At 34.2% G+C, this 20,226-nt stretch overlaps 1 protein-coding gene and 1 pseudogene across 1 annotated transcript in view; both read right to left on the bottom strand.

Annotated features, from left to right (window-relative positions):
- LOC145814405 (uncharacterized) overlaps window positions 1-20,226 on the bottom strand; it is a 251,083-nt pseudogene that overhangs the window by 202,626 nt on the left and 28,231 nt on the right.
- LOC145814430 (uncharacterized) overlaps window positions 11,154-20,226 on the bottom strand; it is a 34,633-nt gene continuing 25,560 nt past the window's right edge. Inside the window, exons 2-9 of the mRNA XM_082911237.1 lie at window positions 18,127-18,238; window positions 17,103-17,313; window positions 14,355-14,418; window positions 13,573-13,657; window positions 13,208-13,347; window positions 12,970-13,101; window positions 12,204-12,882; window positions 11,154-11,940 (exon numbers count right to left, since the gene is read on the bottom strand). Of these exons, the coding sequence (XP_082767363.1) occupies window positions 11,645-11,940; window positions 12,204-12,882; window positions 12,970-13,101; window positions 13,208-13,347; window positions 13,573-13,657; window positions 14,355-14,418; window positions 17,103-17,313; window positions 18,127-18,238 (1,719 nt within the window). The 3' untranslated portion in view covers window positions 11,154-11,644. The remainder of the gene's footprint in view (window positions 11,941-12,203; window positions 12,883-12,969; window positions 13,102-13,207; window positions 13,348-13,572; window positions 13,658-14,354; window positions 14,419-17,102; window positions 17,314-18,126; window positions 18,239-20,226) is intronic.

Raw genomic sequence — 20,226 nt, 5'->3', positions numbered from 1 at the left:
TTTCTATTGTTTTTGTGGGAAATTGTGTGTAATAAAAAAATCACCAACACCAAAATAACAGGTAATTCGTGTATTTTTAAGTGGTTTATTTGCAGTTTATTTTTTATTTTTTAATTTTTTAAAAAATAATTTGTTAAAATAAATTCAAAAAAATCATTATTTTTTTATGGTTCTAAAATATATATATTTTTTAAAAAATAATTTCTAAATTTTTTTTGACAGAAAAAACCATTTTTATGAAGCTAATTTTTGTGTTATTGTTGAAGTAAGAAAGGAAATTATGTATATTATTACTCCAAAACTTTGTATTTTCTAAATAATTTATATAATGGGTTGTGCATTATGATAATTTATTAATCAACGTCTGTTTTTAGAATCAAGACTGAACTGCACATTGAGAAAATTAAATTGGTTAGAACTGAATCAATTTACCATTTTTTCAATTTTTTTTCTCAATCCTACACATGGGTAGCACTTCCTTTCCAATGGTGGGATGTGCTGACTTGGAATGAAAAAATCGAACAGTAATTTTTGTAATTTGAAGGATTAATCAGATATAACAAATTATGCACAAGAAACAAGAGATTCAAACCCTCCATACAAATAACTGTGTGTAATGTATGAGAATATTATCTAATGATTTTATTCACCCAATTGAAAGAAAAATAAAGATAAAAGATAAATTACTATTTTATATTATTACATTGCATACCTATAATTTATTTAATAAGAATTACAAAGAGCAAAATATTACCAATTTAATTCATTTCAGTTGATTCTCGGAGGAGTTATGCTAGAGACTTGTGGGACCTTTTTCTAGAGGTCTAGCGGAATAACACTGCCAGTTGTTTGATTAAATTTCTCTCTATTGCGATAATATCTTCAAAATAATTGCCACCACGCCAAAAGGCACCATTAAACTGATGGCCATCAAAATGATTGTCATCGCCGGGTTGAACTATTTGGGGGAGAGAGAACCAAATCAAAGTGAGAAGGTCACCGCCTTGTCTGAGGAGTTGAAGATGGTTATCTTTCTGAGCCCTCATTGCCGCATAACATATCATAGTCAACCACATTGTACTAAGTATTTCCCATCTCTCTTCCATTTTCTTTTCCTTCAACTCTAATGCAAATTCGCGTGCCTCCCTTAAGGTCGAATCAAAGTCTTCTACTTCTTTATTTTCCAATGCTCGGCAAGCTTCGCTTACATTATGCACATTCTTACTCTTGAGAAACTCTTGGAGACCATTGATGAACTGGATCCTGTGACTGTTTAAGCTGTGATCGTCTGGGTCACCAAAAATGCTCCGTAAACGATTGCCCAACATCGAAGGGCAATTAAGGAGTAGATACATCATGTAATGTGACAGAGTTCTGCATGTTTCCTTAATACTAGCTTGCTTGTCATCTCCGTCTGCAGAGGTGGAGTTAGCACAACTACTTTGACAAGTATTCGAGTCCCAATGGTAGCACATTTCTGTTGCGATGTGCCAAACAACAATTTTATAGCAAAAATGTATCTGAACCGAATATGTCATCTCCCCTTCTTCATCATTCTGATTTTCAAATATAGTACTTTTTTCAGCCAAGTACTTTATGTGTCTCAGAATCATGCTAGGTAGTTTAGAATCAGCTTGGACATTCGCACAAGTCTTGTGCATGTACCAGTTGACATTGTCCAGAATACCAGCCAACCACTCAAGTCTCCTTCTACTCCAAGTCGTCAATGTCATTAGAGGCTTGAACTGTTTTTTGAGGCAAAAACCAAGTAGATCAAATTGCCCCATCTTTTTAGACCACCTTTTCTTTTCAAGCATTCGGAATAACCAAGGAAACCTTTTTCCCAATCGGGCCACCAGTTGGAGATGTTTGTTTTTAATTAGCCAAAGAATTGTCCATTCAGATAACAATAATAGAGCAACTGCATAAATCTCCAAAGTTAGAGCTCCTAACACTAGCACGCCTGTGATGGCAATATCAACCGTGGAGTAGTAGTGTTGTTGATTCCTAAAAGTGAGCCAGAAGTATCCTACCAACACACACACTGTACAAGCGAAGCTGATCGAGCGGAAAATGCATCCTACCTTGGTATAAGTTACCACTGCCTTTGTGTACCACAAATCATACATCAACCCCATTTCGGCCTCCAATGCTTTCCAAAGAAATATTTCATCACCCACACAATGGTGTATCATAAACGCTGTCCTATCAGGTTCATATTCCTCCATATATTCCTTAAATTCCTTGACTGATTTTAGGCCCAGCAGTAAAGCACTTACATATTGTTTCTCTCTAGCGTAATAATTATCTAAATGTGGATCATGAATTGATTGAATTGAGAAACGGTCATAAATCGGTACAATGCGTCCCGATTTATCATTGCTTACTGACTTGAGAACCCATGTTCTCTCTCCATACTTAATAATTCCAGCCACGAATGCCAAAATGGACACAAAAGAAAGCAAGGAATTTCTCCAAGAAAAAATAATGACATAAACTGCCACAACAGTTTGAACACCTAATCCTATGAAGTGCCTCAACCACAAATTATTATCCTCCACAGAAAAAGCTGTTATAGTATCTGGGCCACCGAGGTGCAGCAAAAGCAAGGGTGCCCATATCGCCCCCAATCCGCCATTAGGCTTAGCATTGCGCTTGTCAGAGAGCTTGCTAAGGGCCAGAGTTGCCACAAAATCGGCCATCAAGTAGGCCAACCAAACAATGACACCGGTCCACATTGAGATTGTGTACTTTCTACGTTTGCCAAACATGAAAAGAATCATTTGTAAAGCGAGACTAAGCAGAACCAACCCTCGAACATCCCACTCTTGCCATAGCTTTGTCAATGATTCAGGAATTTGACTCATCACGCCCTTCTTTTCTTTATCAACATATAGAAAGAAGTCAAAATTTTTCAAAAAAATAGGAGGAAAAAAGATATAGAACATGGTATAAATTATTGTGCGATTGGACAATTTGTTGTTCACAATAGAGTTGAGAATTATACGATTTGGTTCGATTTTGAAATAAATCAAAACCCAACCACTACTTACGGTTCTATAAAATTTGCAACCAAACCGAATAATGAAAATATGGTTCGGTTCGAGTTGGCTTGGTAGTCAAGGCGTGAGACTTTGGCATGTGCTCCCTCTAATGTTTCATGTTCTAAACCTCCTAGGTGCAAAGAAGTTCTTGAGCTTAGTCTATATAGGGTTTTGCACTGACTTTAATTGGGACTTCTGCAAGTGGGCGGTGGTTGGATTAGTTCCCAAGTTAACAAGTAATTAATATATATATATATATATATATGTATATGAGTAAATGCTAGATATCATGAAAGAAATATTATGAAAAATTTCAAGAAGATTCTTCACATTTGTATTACACACAATAAAACAGAACACACTAATCAACGAATAGAAAATCTTCATAAAGCATTTCATGATATTTCTATAATTCTTGTGGTCTTTAAACATTTGGAAAAATGTATTTAATTTCATTTATTTTGTTTTAGGGATCTTTGAGTTGTTGTATATTCGTTTTAGAGGAGTACAATTCGATTTAGACTCATTAGAATTGTTCGTTCACGTTTGGTTTTGTTAGAAAGTTTATTAGGAACTTAGAATTGCTGTTTTGGTGTCGACACTCAGCTCCTGGAGGATCGACAACTGCTGTTCTCCTATTATTTCTTGTTGGTTAGGTTTTTTGGTGTTGATGCCACCCCTTCTGGGTGTCGACACGGCCCTGCCTATTTGCTCTTGGTATTGCTACTGGTTTCTGACGTCGACACTAGGGCTTTTAGGTGTCAACGCCCTGTTTGCTTCAAACATTGGTGTTTCATCACTGCTCCTTGGGGTTGACACCCCTCCTCTTGGTATCAACACTTGGCAGAATTTTCAAAATTTTCCCAGCTACATTTTGACCCGACTTTTTTTAGGGATTTTTGACTTATTCTTGGGTTTACTTTAGGGCAAATACTCTACTTTGATCTAGTACTATAAATAGAACTCTCACACACTTTTCCTTTACTTCTTCTTCTCTTCTCGCTCTCTACACCAAAACCCACTTTCTTCCTCCAAACTTGCTTTTTCGAGATCTTCAGATCTACTCATTTCGAGTCATCTTCTCACATTGCTCATTTGAGACAGAGTGTAGACGGCTTCGTTCTAATCGGAGCAAATTATCGTTTTGCTACCGTTAACTTTTGGAGTTTTCTTCCTTCTTCCTCCTACCTTAAGGTATGAACTTTCTTAATGATTTGCATGTTATTTAGCTTTGTTATATGTTATATTTGATAGCAAGAAGATTTTTGAAAGCAATGCATAAAAGTGGAGATTTCTCTTTGGTTTTGAGTGTGGAAGTCCTCAAATTCGTTTTGAGTTTTGAATTGAGTTTTGAAAAGAGAAAATTTGTTTGGTTATGAGTTTTGAAAAGAGTTTTGAGTTATATTTTGAGTTTTGAGTTGTCTTTTAAAAAATTTTGGATTTTTTTTAAATATTTAATAAATTTCTTAATTTTATTTTTTACGATAAATATTTTATATTTTAAATATTTATTTATTTATTTTAATGTGCACTATATTTCATATATTTTTGTGCTGCATTTTTTTAAATATTAAAAATTTGAAAAAAATTTATTTTCATTTTCAATATATAATTTTTATTTTACACATTTTATTTTATTTTATTTTACAAAAATATTTTTAAATATTTTATTTTTTTTGTTATGTGTTTGGTTACAATTTGAGTGTAGAGTTTTAAAAAGAATGTATAGTTTCATGTTATGTATTTGGTTGAGTTTTGAATTGAATTTTGACTTATGTGTTTTATTACAATTTGAGTGTAAACTTGTAGTGTGAGTTTAAATTATTAAAATTAACAAAACTAAAATATTTACAAAATAAAATAAAATATTTAAAATAAAAAATTTAAAAATATTTAAATAAAAATTATATATTCAAAATTAAAAAATTCTTAAACATTTTTTAATATGTTTAAAAAAATAAATCGAAAAAATTTAAATTACAAATCAAAATTCGAAAACTCAAGACTCAAAATACAACTCAAAACTCTTTTCGAAATTCAAAATTCAAAAACTCCTTTCAAAACTTATAACCAAACAAATTTTCTCTTTTCAAAACTAAACTCACAATTCCATACTCAAATCACAACTCTATACTTAAATTATAATTTCAAAACTAAACCAAACACAATCTTATATTTTTTTTAAATAATCTTTGGTGGTAATTGTTCCTTATATCTTAAATAGTCTAATTTGATTTTATAAGATTTTTCTACGAAGTATTAACCCCTTTATTTCAACATTAAACTTGGAAATTTTAATTGAAAAATTATTTTGTACTAAAACAGGGGAACCACTTTTTTATTTAATTGGATATTGATTTTTTTTTATTTTTCTTTGAATCCAAATGGAAGTATTTCCTTATCTACACTGTAAACTTAAATAAATGAAATATTGAATTTACTTAAATAGTTACATATAAAAATAAGATTGATGACGGAATGCCTTAGGAACTGAGTCTGTGTGACAATCTATTTCCAGGGTGACCGAGAGGTTGGTTTTACTACTCCAGTAGCGAAAAGGGGGCAACCAGTACTTTGCTCTGTAGACCGAAATGCTGAGAGCTTGAGTTCACCACTCAAACGATAGAAAGACCGCTCGTGCGGTTTGCCTGAATCAAACTTAAAAAGTTGCTTTTTGCTTTTTTTTTTTCTCACTTTTCTTTTCCTCTTTCCTCTTCTTCTCCCTAGCTTTGAAAAACCCTTTCTCTCTCTAAAAATCTCTCTTCTCACCAAGAATCAAGTTTAGATCTTTTATAGAAATCGAAGCCCGCGTAGAGACCGTGATTTTCACTGATTGGATTGTGTTTTCGTGAAGAGTTCTTCTTGGGTATTGCTTCATTGTCTCCATTCTTGAGGTAGAGGCACTTTTTACTTAGTATATTTATGATTTGAGATTTATATGTAGTAATTTCTTAATTATACTTACATATGAGATTAATGTGTTAGATTAAATGGATGTTGATGCATAAAAGGGGGTTTTGTCCAAAATTTTGAAAGATTTTGATATTGATGTTAAAGGTTGATGATGATGAATAATTGTTTTAAAAATGTAAATGAATGAAAAGCCCCAAATTTTGTTAAACCCTAGTTTTGATTTTTTTTTTTCTTTACATTATGTTTGGTTGGGGGATTTGGAAATAGAAAGGAAAAAGGTAGATAAAATGTGAATAAAAGATGCTTACATTTCACCTAGTTTCACACATCTTTTCTTTTTCTTTTTCCAAATCTCTTTCTAAATCCCCCAACCAAACACAGGTTTAAAGGAGGAGTTTTGTTCAATTGGGTCTTGATTAATGAAATTGGGTTGATGTTTAGTGAAATGGTGTATGAATAATGATTTTGAGGTGCTATGAAATTTTATGACGTAATGAAAGAAATGGGATGTTGTTGGCTATGTTTAATCTTCATTGATATAATAAATGAGCTTTAGGTAAATTGTTTTTTTTACAAATTCATGCATCATATTGCATCTTATGATTTTGGTCCATGATTAATATAATCTCTTGGAAGCTTAGAAATGCTGGTAGGGGGGTTAATAACATATGAGTCTGGATAGTTGAGTCGGATTTTGAAAATGAAAAGTGTGTTATATTGGTACCCGCGAGAGAAATCAAAGTGCCCACTTGCGTTGTTTTGAGCTTATCACCGAACGAATGTGGGAAAAGGTTTTTGGGTGTCCATGAGTCCACCGTTTCAAGAGTCAAAAATGTAAACAAAAAAAAAAAACATGATTTTTGATTGTCCACAAGCTTGCCATTTTAGGAGTCAACAAATGTGGAAGGAAAAAAGTTTTTGGATGCCCATCGTCCAATCATTTTTAGCGTTAATGAATATAAAAATATTTTCAGCATACAAATCTATATATGTATGTATCGTTTTTAACTATCAAGTTATGATACGTTTTAAGACTTCCCTTAATTATTTTTGAATTTTGCATACGTAACTGTTGAATTACAAGTCATAAATAATTGTTTATGTGCAATAAAAAATGTATAATTCTTTTAACTAGGGATGGCCATGGGACGAGTTTGCCATTCCCCCGCCCTCGCGGACAAACCCAACCTCCGCCCCCGCCCCCACCCCCGCCCCGCCCTTGCTACGAGTGAAATTTTTCAACCCTATCCCTGCCCCCTCGAATATCCAATACCCCACGGATACCCGGCCACATTTCAAATAGCTAAAAAGTTTAGAACGATTTAAATCCTTAATAAACTAAATAACTTTCCTTATTTTCATATATAAACAGTGAAACTTTTATGATTATTATTTATTTATATTTAAATAGAACCACAGACTTTTAGTATTTCTTTTTTATATCTAATTATTATATATATATATACATACATATATTATTTATTTATATATATATATATATATTATTAATTATATTGGATCGGGTTTGGATTGGGGACGCGATACCTACCCGCCCCCACCCCCTCCCCCCAAATTGAGGGTGACTAAAATATAATCCACCCCCGCCCCACATAAGTGTCAAGATGGACAAAATATGTCTCATTCAAGCTGATATAGACGGACATCCGTGGATCAGATTAAAATATTCATCCTTAATTTTAACCGTATGAGCCAATACTTTTTAAGACACTAGTTAACCAAATCTTAAAAACAAAACTAGACAAAGTAAGAAGATTCATTTAATGTTGAAACATAAAATATTCGTAATTTGAGAGAGAGCTTTTCAGTAGTAGCTTGCGATTGCCTAACAATAAGAAGATAAATGATAATATGGTGCTACATATGTTTTGAAAGTCGGATTGGTCATCCAACCGGAAAAGAGATTGGGTTACGGATGACTGATTTAAACGTTAAGTCCATCAAAATTGAGTAATGTGATAAATACATACATATATATATATATATATATATTTAAAAATATAAGTATAAAAATAAAAATCTAATTAGATAAATTAAACAAAATCATAAAATTTTCAAATACCACTCACAATATATAAAATTATAATTTACAATAATAATGTTAAATATATTATTTTTATTTGTTGAAGGCGTCATTTGGTGGTTTGGTTTGGTCGTGTGTTATATGGAGACAAACCCACAAAAAGAAAAAGTCAAAAGTATTCTTTGGAATCATATTTCTCAAGACAAGAATCAAGATGACAAAAATAGTGAAAGAACTGTCAAAGCAGGGAAAAAAAAACAGTAAATAGAGCAAGACCCATATGAAAAAAAGTAGACTGTGAAAGAGAGTAACTACCTGAGAGCTGCAGCTTCACCGTCGGACTGAGAAGTTGAAGTCGCTAGCTGGTGGACTGAGCATAAGACGGAGAAGAGAGAGCTTCAATCGTCGGAGAGAGCGTCAAAGTCGCCGGCGCAAGGGGGACCAAACGGTAAGGAATCGAGTCGAGATCCAGAGAGGAGGCGGCTGAGATTTGGTCAAAACTAAATGAACAGAAGGCTTATTGCATTTGGAACCTATTAAATTAATCAAATGGTCAAAACTAAACTTTTTAGTTGCAGAAAACCGGGCGGGTAGAGCAAATCGGGGCCGGGTTACTGGATTTTATAAATGAACAGAAGGCTCATTGAATTTGAAACCTATTATTATTAAATTTTATAGGATTCTAGAGTATATGACCTCATGCATTCTGCAATTGCTGTTTCAAATGCAAAAATGGAATAATTGCCAAGACTGAAGGAAATTATTTAATCAAATGGATTCTTTCAGAACAAATTTCTTTGAAAAGAAATGAGGCAATAGTAAGTTTGGAATTTTTATAATAAACACTATGAAAAAGAGATGTATTATATGTTCTGCTGTGATTTTGTAATTTTTTCCGATTACTTATTGTGGTGTTTCCTATGATTTGATTATAATTTATTTTGGTATTAGTTATTATGACTTAGTTGTCACCTATTGTAATTGTTATTTTGATTTGATCGAAGAAGTCTTCGGTTATGTGTCAAGTGGTGTTTCATTATAATCTATTTTAGTGTTAGTTAAGACTTCGTAATATTGATTATAACCTATTATGGTTGTTAATTTGATTGTAACCGAAAATGTGTTTGATTATGCCTTCAAGTGGTGCTTGGTTATGATAATGTTTCTTTTAGTTATGCTTGAAATGATTTAGTTATGGCAATACCTCTAATTATCATAACCTGTAAATAGTTAGAGACCTCTAATTTAGAGGCTCTAAACACACCTCTAATGAGGTGGAAAAGGCAAAAAAAAAAAAAAAAAAAAACAAAAACCAAGACACAGCACTGATGTGGCAGTGGGTGGGACCCACTACCACATCACTAGTGGTACCTCTAATTAGAGGTCCCAAGCATTTTTCTATATTGTAGAAGGACCCAACTTAATCAACATTATTAATTTATTAATATAACAACAAAAACTAGAACAAAGAGATATTTTTTTTGTTTTTTTGATACATCGGAGGCCATAAGCATAGCCCAAGAGAGTGCTAGTCTCACCAATGACAAAACCTTAATCCTTGACCTCCAAATACGATGAAAGGATTTTAGCCAATTAAAGTATTCCTAATTAGTTAGTGATAAATAAATAAATAAGTGGCCGAAACTCAAAAGTGAATTAGCTTTTTTTTTTTTTTTTTTTTTTTTTTTTGTAGTTTTGAGTCATATAATAAAATGTTTGTAAGTTAAAACAGTTAGATTATTATAGTAAATCGACGTTACTTCATTAACTCAAACCTAAGAGCTTATCTCACTAAGCATTTAGGTACTCTCTTATGACTACTTAGTCTACAATCTAAGTCAACTAACTACTTAGAAAAACGATATACAATTTCACTTTTACACCCATTTTCTAGTTCTAATGATGTGTAAATAAAATTATTGATTAATAATCAAAGAATATGTGAGAGACAAATTATACATGAGAGTGATTGGTTCGTTAATCATTAAGCTTCAAAGTATATCTAATTTTTTAATTTGAATAGCATTAATGTTCAAACTACCCAAAGCAATCTCTATTTTCTTTTCCTGTCTCCATCTTGTATTTTGTATAATGTCAAATTGATTACTTTATTCGTTTTGTAAGAACAAAATCAGTACAAAAAATTGGAAATCAAGTTTGCTAAAATAATATAACAGAGGCCAAAACTGAATGCTTCCAAAGCAGCCAAAGCAAACCCACCAAACTTAATTCCATGAATGAATGAAACATGGGTTAGAATAAAGCTAGAGACCACTAAAATATCACCCATAAATTTATACGCATTTCACATAGCCGTAATAGTGTCTTCATCATCGTTGATTGATTCACATACAAATTAAAAATTGATATGCAAAAATCCATGCCATTAGGAAATTTTTTAACAAGTCAATGTTTAAAGAGTCTTAAACATTTTGTGTAAAGTAGAAAGCATATTACACTACTGCACAAAAGAAAGAAAACCCAACAAGGATTGATGAACAAATTCCATCATCTACCATCAACCAACCTCAATAAATAACAAAATCAACAAATAAATGTCATGAATTATATGGATCAGAACAACATTGCTGTTGAAATTATTGAATCCAGGACTAGAATAACATCATTCTCACCCCCATTACAACATCATTTTCATCAAAAGTGCAAAGCCTACTAAAAAAATTTTGATTAAGCAAAGATAAGTTGACTACAAAGCCCCTAATAGGGTTGAGGAACCACTGCTGGAAAATTCACTTTTAGCGGCGTTTAAAAAACGCCGCTAAAAGTATTAAAAACGTCGTTAATTTTTTTTGTGGCGTTTAGTACCAAACGTCGAGGACGCGGCCGTCGCTATAACTTTATGGCGTTTAAAAAACGTCGTTATATTAGTATAGGCGGCGTTTTCAAAAACGCCGCCAAATGTCCTACCCTAACTGTACTGTGACGTCACTCTGACATTTAGCGACGTTTTTGAAAACGCCGTCATAGACATTTATTCATTTTAAAATCTAGCCGTTGGGATGGGATATAGTGACGTTTTTTAAACGCCACCATAGCCTTTTTTTTAATTTTTAGATTGTGTTAATTTTATATGGTTGAACAAAAAAAAAACCTGGCAAACAATTATTAAGAACTAATAATTATTGTTTATTAAAATAATAAATAAACTAAGCTTGAAAACAAAATTAAAAATAAAAAACAACAATTCCTACCAAACTGCTTAGTATTGATCAAAATCTCCAAATACATCACACCAAACTCCTTATACTAAGTACAAAGATCAAACCCACCTATCACATATCACCCTCTAAATCAAATTCATTGATAGAAAACTCCCAAAAGCAAAAACAATTAAAATCAAACAATGTTTTCTACAACATTTAATTGAGTTCTACAACAATAATGTTTGAAGAAAGATAAAAAGCAGAGTGAACAAAGAACTGAGGCAGTACAATAAGAGACAGTACCATTTTAAGCTCTTCATCAGTGTTAGTTGAGACCAGTCTTTGCTGCTTTCCCAGTAAGAGATTGGCCGCCTTCTTAGGAGTAGTATTATTATTGTTTTTGATGGGTTTTGATAAGTCCAAGAACAACCCAAAAATGAAACCAATGACTAGACCTGGAATGAAATTCTCTGGCTTGAAACTCACTGCAAACCATTCTCTTTCCTGTTTTGGCCTCTTAAATCTAGCAGTTCTCCAGAATCCGGGCAACATTGGATGATCTCTTGGATTATGTTGGTATGGCCTCTGTATGCCGCGACATGAAGTGGTGACAGCCCATCTTGATCGGACATGTATACTATGTCGGTGTGAAGTTGAAGTAATCTTTGAACTGTCCTGTGGTCTCCCATAGATGCTGCGTAGTAGAGTGGGGTTCTACCATGATGATCAGCTTCTTTTATTAGTTCTGGCTTCGCTCTAACAAGGGCTTCCATGGCATCTAAATAACATATAAAATGAAACGGTAAAATGTGGGTTTATTTATGAAATCATATAGTTACGATTATCAAATTGATTTGATATTTTTGATAAACAATCAACATATACCTCAAAGACCAATTAAATGTATCATCAAAATAGGCTCTATAGTAGGCCCACAACTAAAAACTGGATGGTCCAGTCATTTACTGGAGGCAAGCTGCATTCTTGTTTGTTTTTATAATAAATGCATAAAAAAAATAAATGAGAGAAGTATAAAATTACCAAAATTCCCCTCTACGATGGTAGCATGCAAAGCTGTTTGGCCATCTGACCCGCCATAAGCCGAATAACAAGCTGCCATCAGTATGCGCTTCACAATTTCCAGCATTCCATCTCTAGCAGCCAGATACAATGGGGATTCACCCGTGTTGTTCTCGAAACAGGCCAGCTCAGGATCAACCTTTATCAAAAACTCAGCCACTCTGAGATTATGGTTCCTCACAGCCTCATGCAAAACTGTGTTGCCCCACTTATTTCTCATCCTCAGAATCTCAGTCTCTCTGTTTCCTCTGTTTTCGATGTCTCCATAAGACAAAGATAACAGCTCGTTGACTAGAAAACTAACAATGGAGATGCGGCCAGCTCTCGCAGCGACATGTAGAGGTGTGTCTCCGTCCAAGTTCGGCTGAGCAAGGAGGAACTGCTGCCGATTGTAAATCTCAGCAACAATGTTTTTGTGTCCAAACTGTGTGGCGATATGAAGTGGTGTGTTTTCATGAGGTGTTAGTTTTAGAAGTAGGCTTGGATTTTCATTGAGGAGTTGTTTGAAGTGAAGAATGTCTTCTGGTTTCTCAAATACCACAAATGTTTGTCCTGGTGAATCATATGGAAGAGATCTTAGAGGCCTTGTTGACACTTCAGTAAATTTCTCGGTGTCAGAAGCATCCACAACAACGGTGACCTGGCAGTAAGCACAAAAATATTGAGAGATTATCCCAAAATAATTTCAGAATAAAGGAACTACTACTTTTTTTAAGATGGTCATTACATTTTCCAGTAATTGCTCGGGAATTGAATTTGTGCAGTTGTACTGGAACACCACATGCCTATCAAAAATGTGCTGAACAGCATTAACTGCATATTCTGTTTCAGCCTCTGTAAGCTCCACAGGTGCCGAAGACTGGTACAGGAAACAAAAATTTATATGAAAAAAAAACCTGAATCAGCAGATTATCAACAATAGTCAAAATCAGTATATATAATGGAAGGAGTGTCTGGTAAAAAACCTTGAAAAGCTTCCCAAAGCTCGAGAACTCTGGGATAGAGGAAAGAAGCTTTTCATAAGCATCAACAGTGGACGTGGGAGCAGTTGGAGCAGCACCTAAACCAGTTGGCTTTTTACCAGGGGCCTTTTTACCAGGGGCTTTTTACCAGGAGCAGTTGGGCCTTCTTCTATCACGAACCTGCAAACAAATGGTTAACCATTCCTCTTCTCAGAATAAAGAAAACATAGTGAATTATGAGATATCGCAAAATTCACAAAGGTGAAGTAGCCCATTTTCTTTGGCATCTGGGATGTCTCTTATAAGGATAACAATTGAATCAACAATTGCTTTCTTGTAATCAAAACCGCCCTCTTCAAACTACTCACCTGTTGTCTTATAGATTGTCAAACTATCACTTTGTAGAACACAAAGTGATGCCTCAGACATATCACCCATATGACACCAGCATGCCTATAATTTGAATTAAAATATTTGTGAAAATGATTGAACTTGGTAAAATCAAACAATGATTTAAAAGCAAGTATAACATATAAGATAGACAAATTGATGAGGATAATTAAGCAAGTTTTTTTAACAGAGACATGCTGTATAATTACATTCTACGACAAATACATCCAATTCAAGTCACAGACCTCTGCATCTTTGAAAGACAAGCACTGCTGCACCCCAGCCCCAGACTTGACTAGAATTAAATCACCCATAAGATCGTGAAGAGATAAACTCACAAAAGTAATCACACATCTCACTCTTCCATACAAAAACCAAACTGTTTGGTGTCTTCAAAACTGAAATAACCAAACTCCCAAAAGCAATTTTGTTTGCAGCAATAACATAACAGTCATTCCATTCGGTATTACAACTTTTTCTCCTGTTAATTTGGAAGCTTAACTGAACAAGAAGAGGAAAGGACTGGAAAAATGACTCCACACACTTGACGTAAAGTACAAAGAGATGTAGATGTTAGAAAGGGAAAAGATTAACCCAGACAGCTAATAATTACACTGTCACAGTTCTGTAATGTAGCCAAAACTTTTATATGAGATTAAAAAAATCTATAAAGAAGCAAAAATGTCAGGGTATGCCATCATCTACGAAGTGTTATTATGAATGGAAAAGAGGTAAGAAACTTTAGTTTACTTAGAAGTACCATAATCACTGAGGAGGGCAAGGTGAATCTCTTATACACTCGTGAACCTGTACTCCATATTATCCTGTGGCAAAGTTAAAAATTGAATTAATAACAAATCCAGAAATATAATGAACTATTTGATTCAAACTTGAAAGTAAAGTAAATTGTTTATATATTATATTAAATAAAATAAAAAAATTTAAAAAAAGGATCCATAGAACTCAAAGTTAGTCAGCCTCTGGAGGAGCTGCTTGAAATGGGTTGCCAATGATTCTGCACGAGTTTGCCTTCTGGTGAATATGATAAATAGTTATGGGACTAATACAAAATAAGATTTTAGAATATACTGTTAATTTGAAAAGTGTTTGACAACTTATTCTTCGTAACGTGTATCTAAGCAAAAGAATAAATTGTTCTTCTTAAGGTTTGAAGAGGATTAAATCCCAAACCCTCCCAATGATTGTCTAACGGACATTTTGGAAATTTTCATTAGCCACCCGCTTAGATTAGGTGATTTGGAAAGAAAAGAAAATAAATAGAAATCTCTTGCCCCTAATTACCTGTTTGGATAATTAAAAGATGAGAGAAATGGTGTGAAATGCTTTTCTTTTAAAACCCAATTTTTGAATCTCTCCAAAAGTAGAAAGATTTGAAGAGCAAAGAAACCAGCTAATGTTGAATTTTCATAGCATAGTGGTGATCAAACTAGTATATAATCCCAGATATGTGTGTACATAAAACGCAGATTCATAGGCCCTTGCTTTAAACATGTGAATCCAAACTTACTTTCATTCAGGATGCACGGCTATAGGTTAATCTTGTCCAATTGTAGTTTCAATAAGATTTCTAGTTCTATCACCACTGATACCATCACCATCACACTACCACTTCCACTAGAATGCCATCAAGACTACTTTCAGACCACCACAATGCTAGGCAGACACAATAACTGTTTTTCTTCAGCTGGTTGTTTGAAAAACTGATATTTTGTAAAAAAACAAAAAAAAATTTAAAAAATTAACATTTATATCATTTAATGGTGCCAAAAGCATAAAAATCTCGAGCATCACCATCCATAACAAAGCAATGTATAAACTGGAAAAGGGTTCAAAACTAACCAGTTACCATGGATTTAGAGAAGAAGTTTTTGCATTTTGAAAACGTTATGGAAGAGAAGTCTACCTGTTTGAGTCCAATAATGTTGTCACCCCCCATTATTTTATCCCAATCAAACCTCTCAGCAATACCATTGAGCAACTCTGCAATTTGTTCATAGTTCATTGGCCGTAAAGTTCCAAACTCAAAGCCAAATACCTCCTAAATTCATTTTATTTTAAAATTTTCTGGAATTAAGAGGAAAGTCCATAAAATGATCTACTGATCAGCAATGAGATGGTTGAAATGAATAATTATGTACAACTAATCTTATAACTATGTCTCAATCATCAATTCACTGAATATAAAAAATTAAATGCATGGAATGGACTAGTGATGAGCCAAACACATGATTTGTTTCAGCTTAGAACTATTAAGAAAAAAAGCAGTCATGTAAATTGTAACAGTGATTTCCCTAGGAGATAATAAACAAAACATCAAAGTATCTCCAAGTAAAATACACCACAAGAGATGCCACTTGAATCTAAGTACCAATAAAAGCTAGAAGTTGAACCTCCATTTCTCCTCAGAGATGAACGGTCTGTATTCGAAAACCAAAGTCTTACACTGCCCAAAGAATTGAAATAACAGAATCAAAAAAAGAGAGGAGCATAAATTGGAGTCACAAAATGGATTGTTCATCTTACTTAAGCTACTAAAATGTTTCTAACCTTTTTGACATAGTTCTCTACAGCCAAGATCACATTCTAAGATATGGTCTTTTCTGGTATTGGTGAGGGTGGATTTGGGTTTTCTCTCAAGCAATTCATATTAATCAACTGATGCTCTATGCTACCTAACGTAAAATCCTATTGCTAAATAGACAGGTATTCATATCAAAATAAGGCAATGATTCTCCAAATTATGTGATGTTGTTCACAAGATCACAAAATTGCTTGGAGAGCATATGACTTATTGAGCTTTTTAGGCCTTGGTTTTATTATTATAAATCAAGCAAAAATAATGATATGAAACCTTATATGAAGAACCTGTATAGTAATTATTCGGAATTGAAAGCATTGGCTGTCGTTGTCATATAATCTGCTAATTAAGGTGCTTCTCTCGTTGGAGAAGCTTGGTACAGTGATAAGTGTGATATTGTTGTGTTATGTCCTTCACATTATGAATCGAGAGTGGCGTTGAACCGGATAGAGAGTGTATCTGGATAGACATTATTTTTTAGTGTTTTGTGTTTATTTCTAAATTTTGTTTATGTGTTCGTAGCAAAACTGTTAAATTATTGGTATTTTTTTGAATTGACAGGTATTAGAGGTGATGTTTGAAAGGGAAATGGATAGAGAAAAGTGGAAAATGCCAAAGGAAAATTCAACATGCTAATTTAGGGTAATTCAACATTCAATATGATGAATACAAAATCACAATCCATTCCAAGATATAATGAACTGTTCTATATTTTAGAATTCAAAATAATAATAATAATAATGTAACCAGATATTCTACCTAAATATCTAAGCTACACTGATTGATCAATCCAAACTGATGCTAATTTAGGGTAATAAAAAAACAGAGATTAAAATTCAACATGCTAGGAAAATTCAACATGCTAATTTAGGGAAAAAAAACAAGCGAATCTGAAGCGATGGTGCTCACCTTGGTAGATGATGGTGCTCACTTTCCTCGCTGAACGAATCTGAGATTGAATCACCGAGCTTTGAAATCGAGAGAACTTCGAAATCGCCGAACGAATCTGAGATTGAATCACCGAACGAATCTGAGAGAACTTCGAAATCACCGAACGAATCTGAGAGAACTTTGAAATCGCCGAACGAATCTGAGAGAACTTCGAAATCGCCGAACGAATCTGAGCTTTGAAATCGAGAGAACTTCGGGTTCGATGGAGAGGGTTGAGAGAGAGAGATCTGAATCAGGTTTTGTTCAGATCCGGGCTTCGATCTGAATCTTGCAGATTAATCGATTACGGTATGACTTTTATTTGGAATAACTTAGCAAACGAAGAGGTGAATCGAATAGTTGAGAGAGAGAGATCTGTGCGCATGTAGGCTCTGATTCAAAATAAGGTTTTCACAGAAAGGCGCGCGTGTGGGTCACCACATTCGGAGGCGTTTTTAAACGCCTCCCATTATAAAACGGTATCGTTTTGTTTAATAGAATATGCAGCGTTTATAAAACGCCGTTAAATGATAATAATAGTGACGTTTATAGAAACGTCGTTAAAAAAATGCCACAAAATCCCCCTTTTCTTGTAGTGAACTTAACTGATAACATACAAATCCTGCCAAGGATTGATACAACTTGTTTGCAAACAGAATCATAGCTTGTCCTCCATGGAAAATGGATCTAGAACACCAAAGACCAACATTCTTGTATAGGAGTATATCAAGATTCTTCATCAAAACAAATTTTCTGAACCCTAAAACTCCCCAAAAGTCCAAATAACCAGCCTTAACTTCTATGCATTCAGTGACATACAAGAAATACAAATCTCACCAGCTTGATTCTCAACACCTTCTGAAATGTTAAAATATCAATAAAAACATACATTATCTGTCTTGGTTCTCGTCATCTTTTGATATGTCAAACAAGAACTTCGGAAGAGATGTTATCCGAGGTAGACTAAGCAGTAAATCCCTAAACGAATCCTTCCTCGACATACTTGCAGCTGTATTCTCATGCATTGACATAGAAGCTTGAATGTGCTTTCGATCATCAAGTCCCTGCAATTGATTTTCACAATCGACCTGCATGTTTGGGGCAGTATCAGGGTCCTGCAGCAGGCAACAAAGAGAGTTGACTCTCGACACAAGTGTCTTCTCATCAGAGGTTATTGTAAATTGTGTATCACTCAGCAAAACCTGTGTAAAGTCCTTCCGTTCATACACTTTAAGTGTACAAAAAGTGTAACACATGCATTTTATACATTCATGAGTCCTAACCTTGAATATATAGCATATGCCACAAGTAAGCAATACGAATTAAAAGTAACAAATAAAATAATGCCCTATTGGCTACAGCTTTGCAAGACGATACTTCATTACAACAAAAGTGAGTTTGAAACTCAACATAAATAAAGCCTTAGGCTTGTACAAAAATAATTACAACAATAACAAAAAGAAGCTCTTGCCTCCAAGTCCTTACAAGCTACGGTCTTAGCGAAGGTATATCATTGCTTGAAAATGGTTTTCCACATAGGGTGAGCCACAACCCACACTACAAGAAAAAACACTTTTCGTGACCAACATTTTGGTGGCGAAAAGTACCATATTTGGTCGCTAAAATCTTTTCGCGACCAAAATATGTTGGTCGCGAAATGGTCTCTAAAGTCTGGTCACAGATAGTTTTCTGCGACCAAAAAAGCCTTTGGTTGCTAAAAGTGACCATTCGCGACCAACTTTTTTGGTCGCGGAAAGTCCAATTCATATTAGCCAAAAGTAAACTTTTAGCAACCAAAGATAAGTTGGTCGCCAAAAGTCAGTGCCTTGACCCAAAAAAAAATAATTTTTTTGTGTTGTTTGGGACTTGAACTCCTAACCAAGGAGTCACCATGCACCCAATCCACTCTGCCAATAACATGCTTCTTGTTCATATTTGGCAAAAAAAATGTATAAGCCATGAAAATTGGGTTATACATTATTTTATAAAACTTTTAATGCCTAAATAGAAAAATAGCATATAATTATAGTAGTATCATTTTTTTTAAAATTTATCCCGCCATAACTTTCCGCGACCAACTTTTTTTTTTGGTCGCCAAAGGGTAATCTTCCGCGACAAAAAAAGCCTTTGGTCGTCAATAGTATACTTTCCGCGACCAACTTTTTTTTTTGGTCGCCAAACGGTGATCTTCCACGACAAAAAAAGCCTTGGGTCGCCAATAGTATATTTTCCGCGACCAACTTTTTTTTTTGGTCGCCAAAAGGTGATCTTCCGCGACCAAAAAAGCCTTTGGTCGCCAATAGTATACTTTCCGCGACCAACTTTTTTTTTTGGTCGCCAAAAGGTGATCTTCCGCAACAAAAAAAGCCTTTGGTCGCCAATAGTATATTTTCCGCAACCAACTTTTTTTTTTGGTCGCCAAAAGGTGATCTTCCGCTACCAAAAAAGCCTTTGGTCGTCAATAGTATACTTTCCGTGACCAACTTTTTTTTTGAGTCACCAAAAGGTGATCTTCCGCGACAAAAAAAGCCACTTTTTTTTTTGGTCGCCAAAAGGTGATCTTCTGCGACCAAAAAAGCCTTTGGTCACCAATAGTATACTTTCCGCGACCAACTTTTTTTTTTTGGTCACCAAAGGGTAATCTTCCGCAACCAAAAAAGCCTTTGGTCGCCAAAAGGTGATCTTCCTCGACCAAAAAAGCCTTTGGTCGCCAATAGGTATACTTTCCGCTACCAACTTTTTTTTGGGTCACCAAAAGGTGATTTTCCGCGACCACAAAATTGTGGTCGCCAAAAGTTGAATTTTAGTCACAAAAAGTGGATTATTTGCGACCAAAAAAAATAGGTTGTCACCAAAAATGTTTTTTCTTGTAGTGCCAGCAAAGATGCTCTAACAAAGTGCATGAATCTTAACAACAAGGTTATAAGGTGAATGCATATGTAATGCTCGTGCCAAAACATTTTACACCTCTTTCCAAAACCATGTAATACTAGGTTTATATCATAATTCTTAAAAACATGTCCTTCACAATAGAAAATAGGGCAGTGGATATAAGCACTAGGAATCTCTAGGTACATGTCGACCAGTAGGCTATACAATCACT

This window comes from Camellia sinensis, unplaced genomic scaffold (assembly GCF_055761805.1).
Source record: "Camellia sinensis isolate YWXY unplaced genomic scaffold, ASM5576180v1 Unanchor10, whole genome shotgun sequence".
In the NCBI taxonomy this organism is placed as follows: domain Eukaryota; kingdom Viridiplantae; phylum Streptophyta; class Magnoliopsida; order Ericales; family Theaceae; genus Camellia; species Camellia sinensis.
Note: the sequence above shows the minus strand (reverse complement) of the source record. Positions and strands in the feature narration are given on the sequence as shown.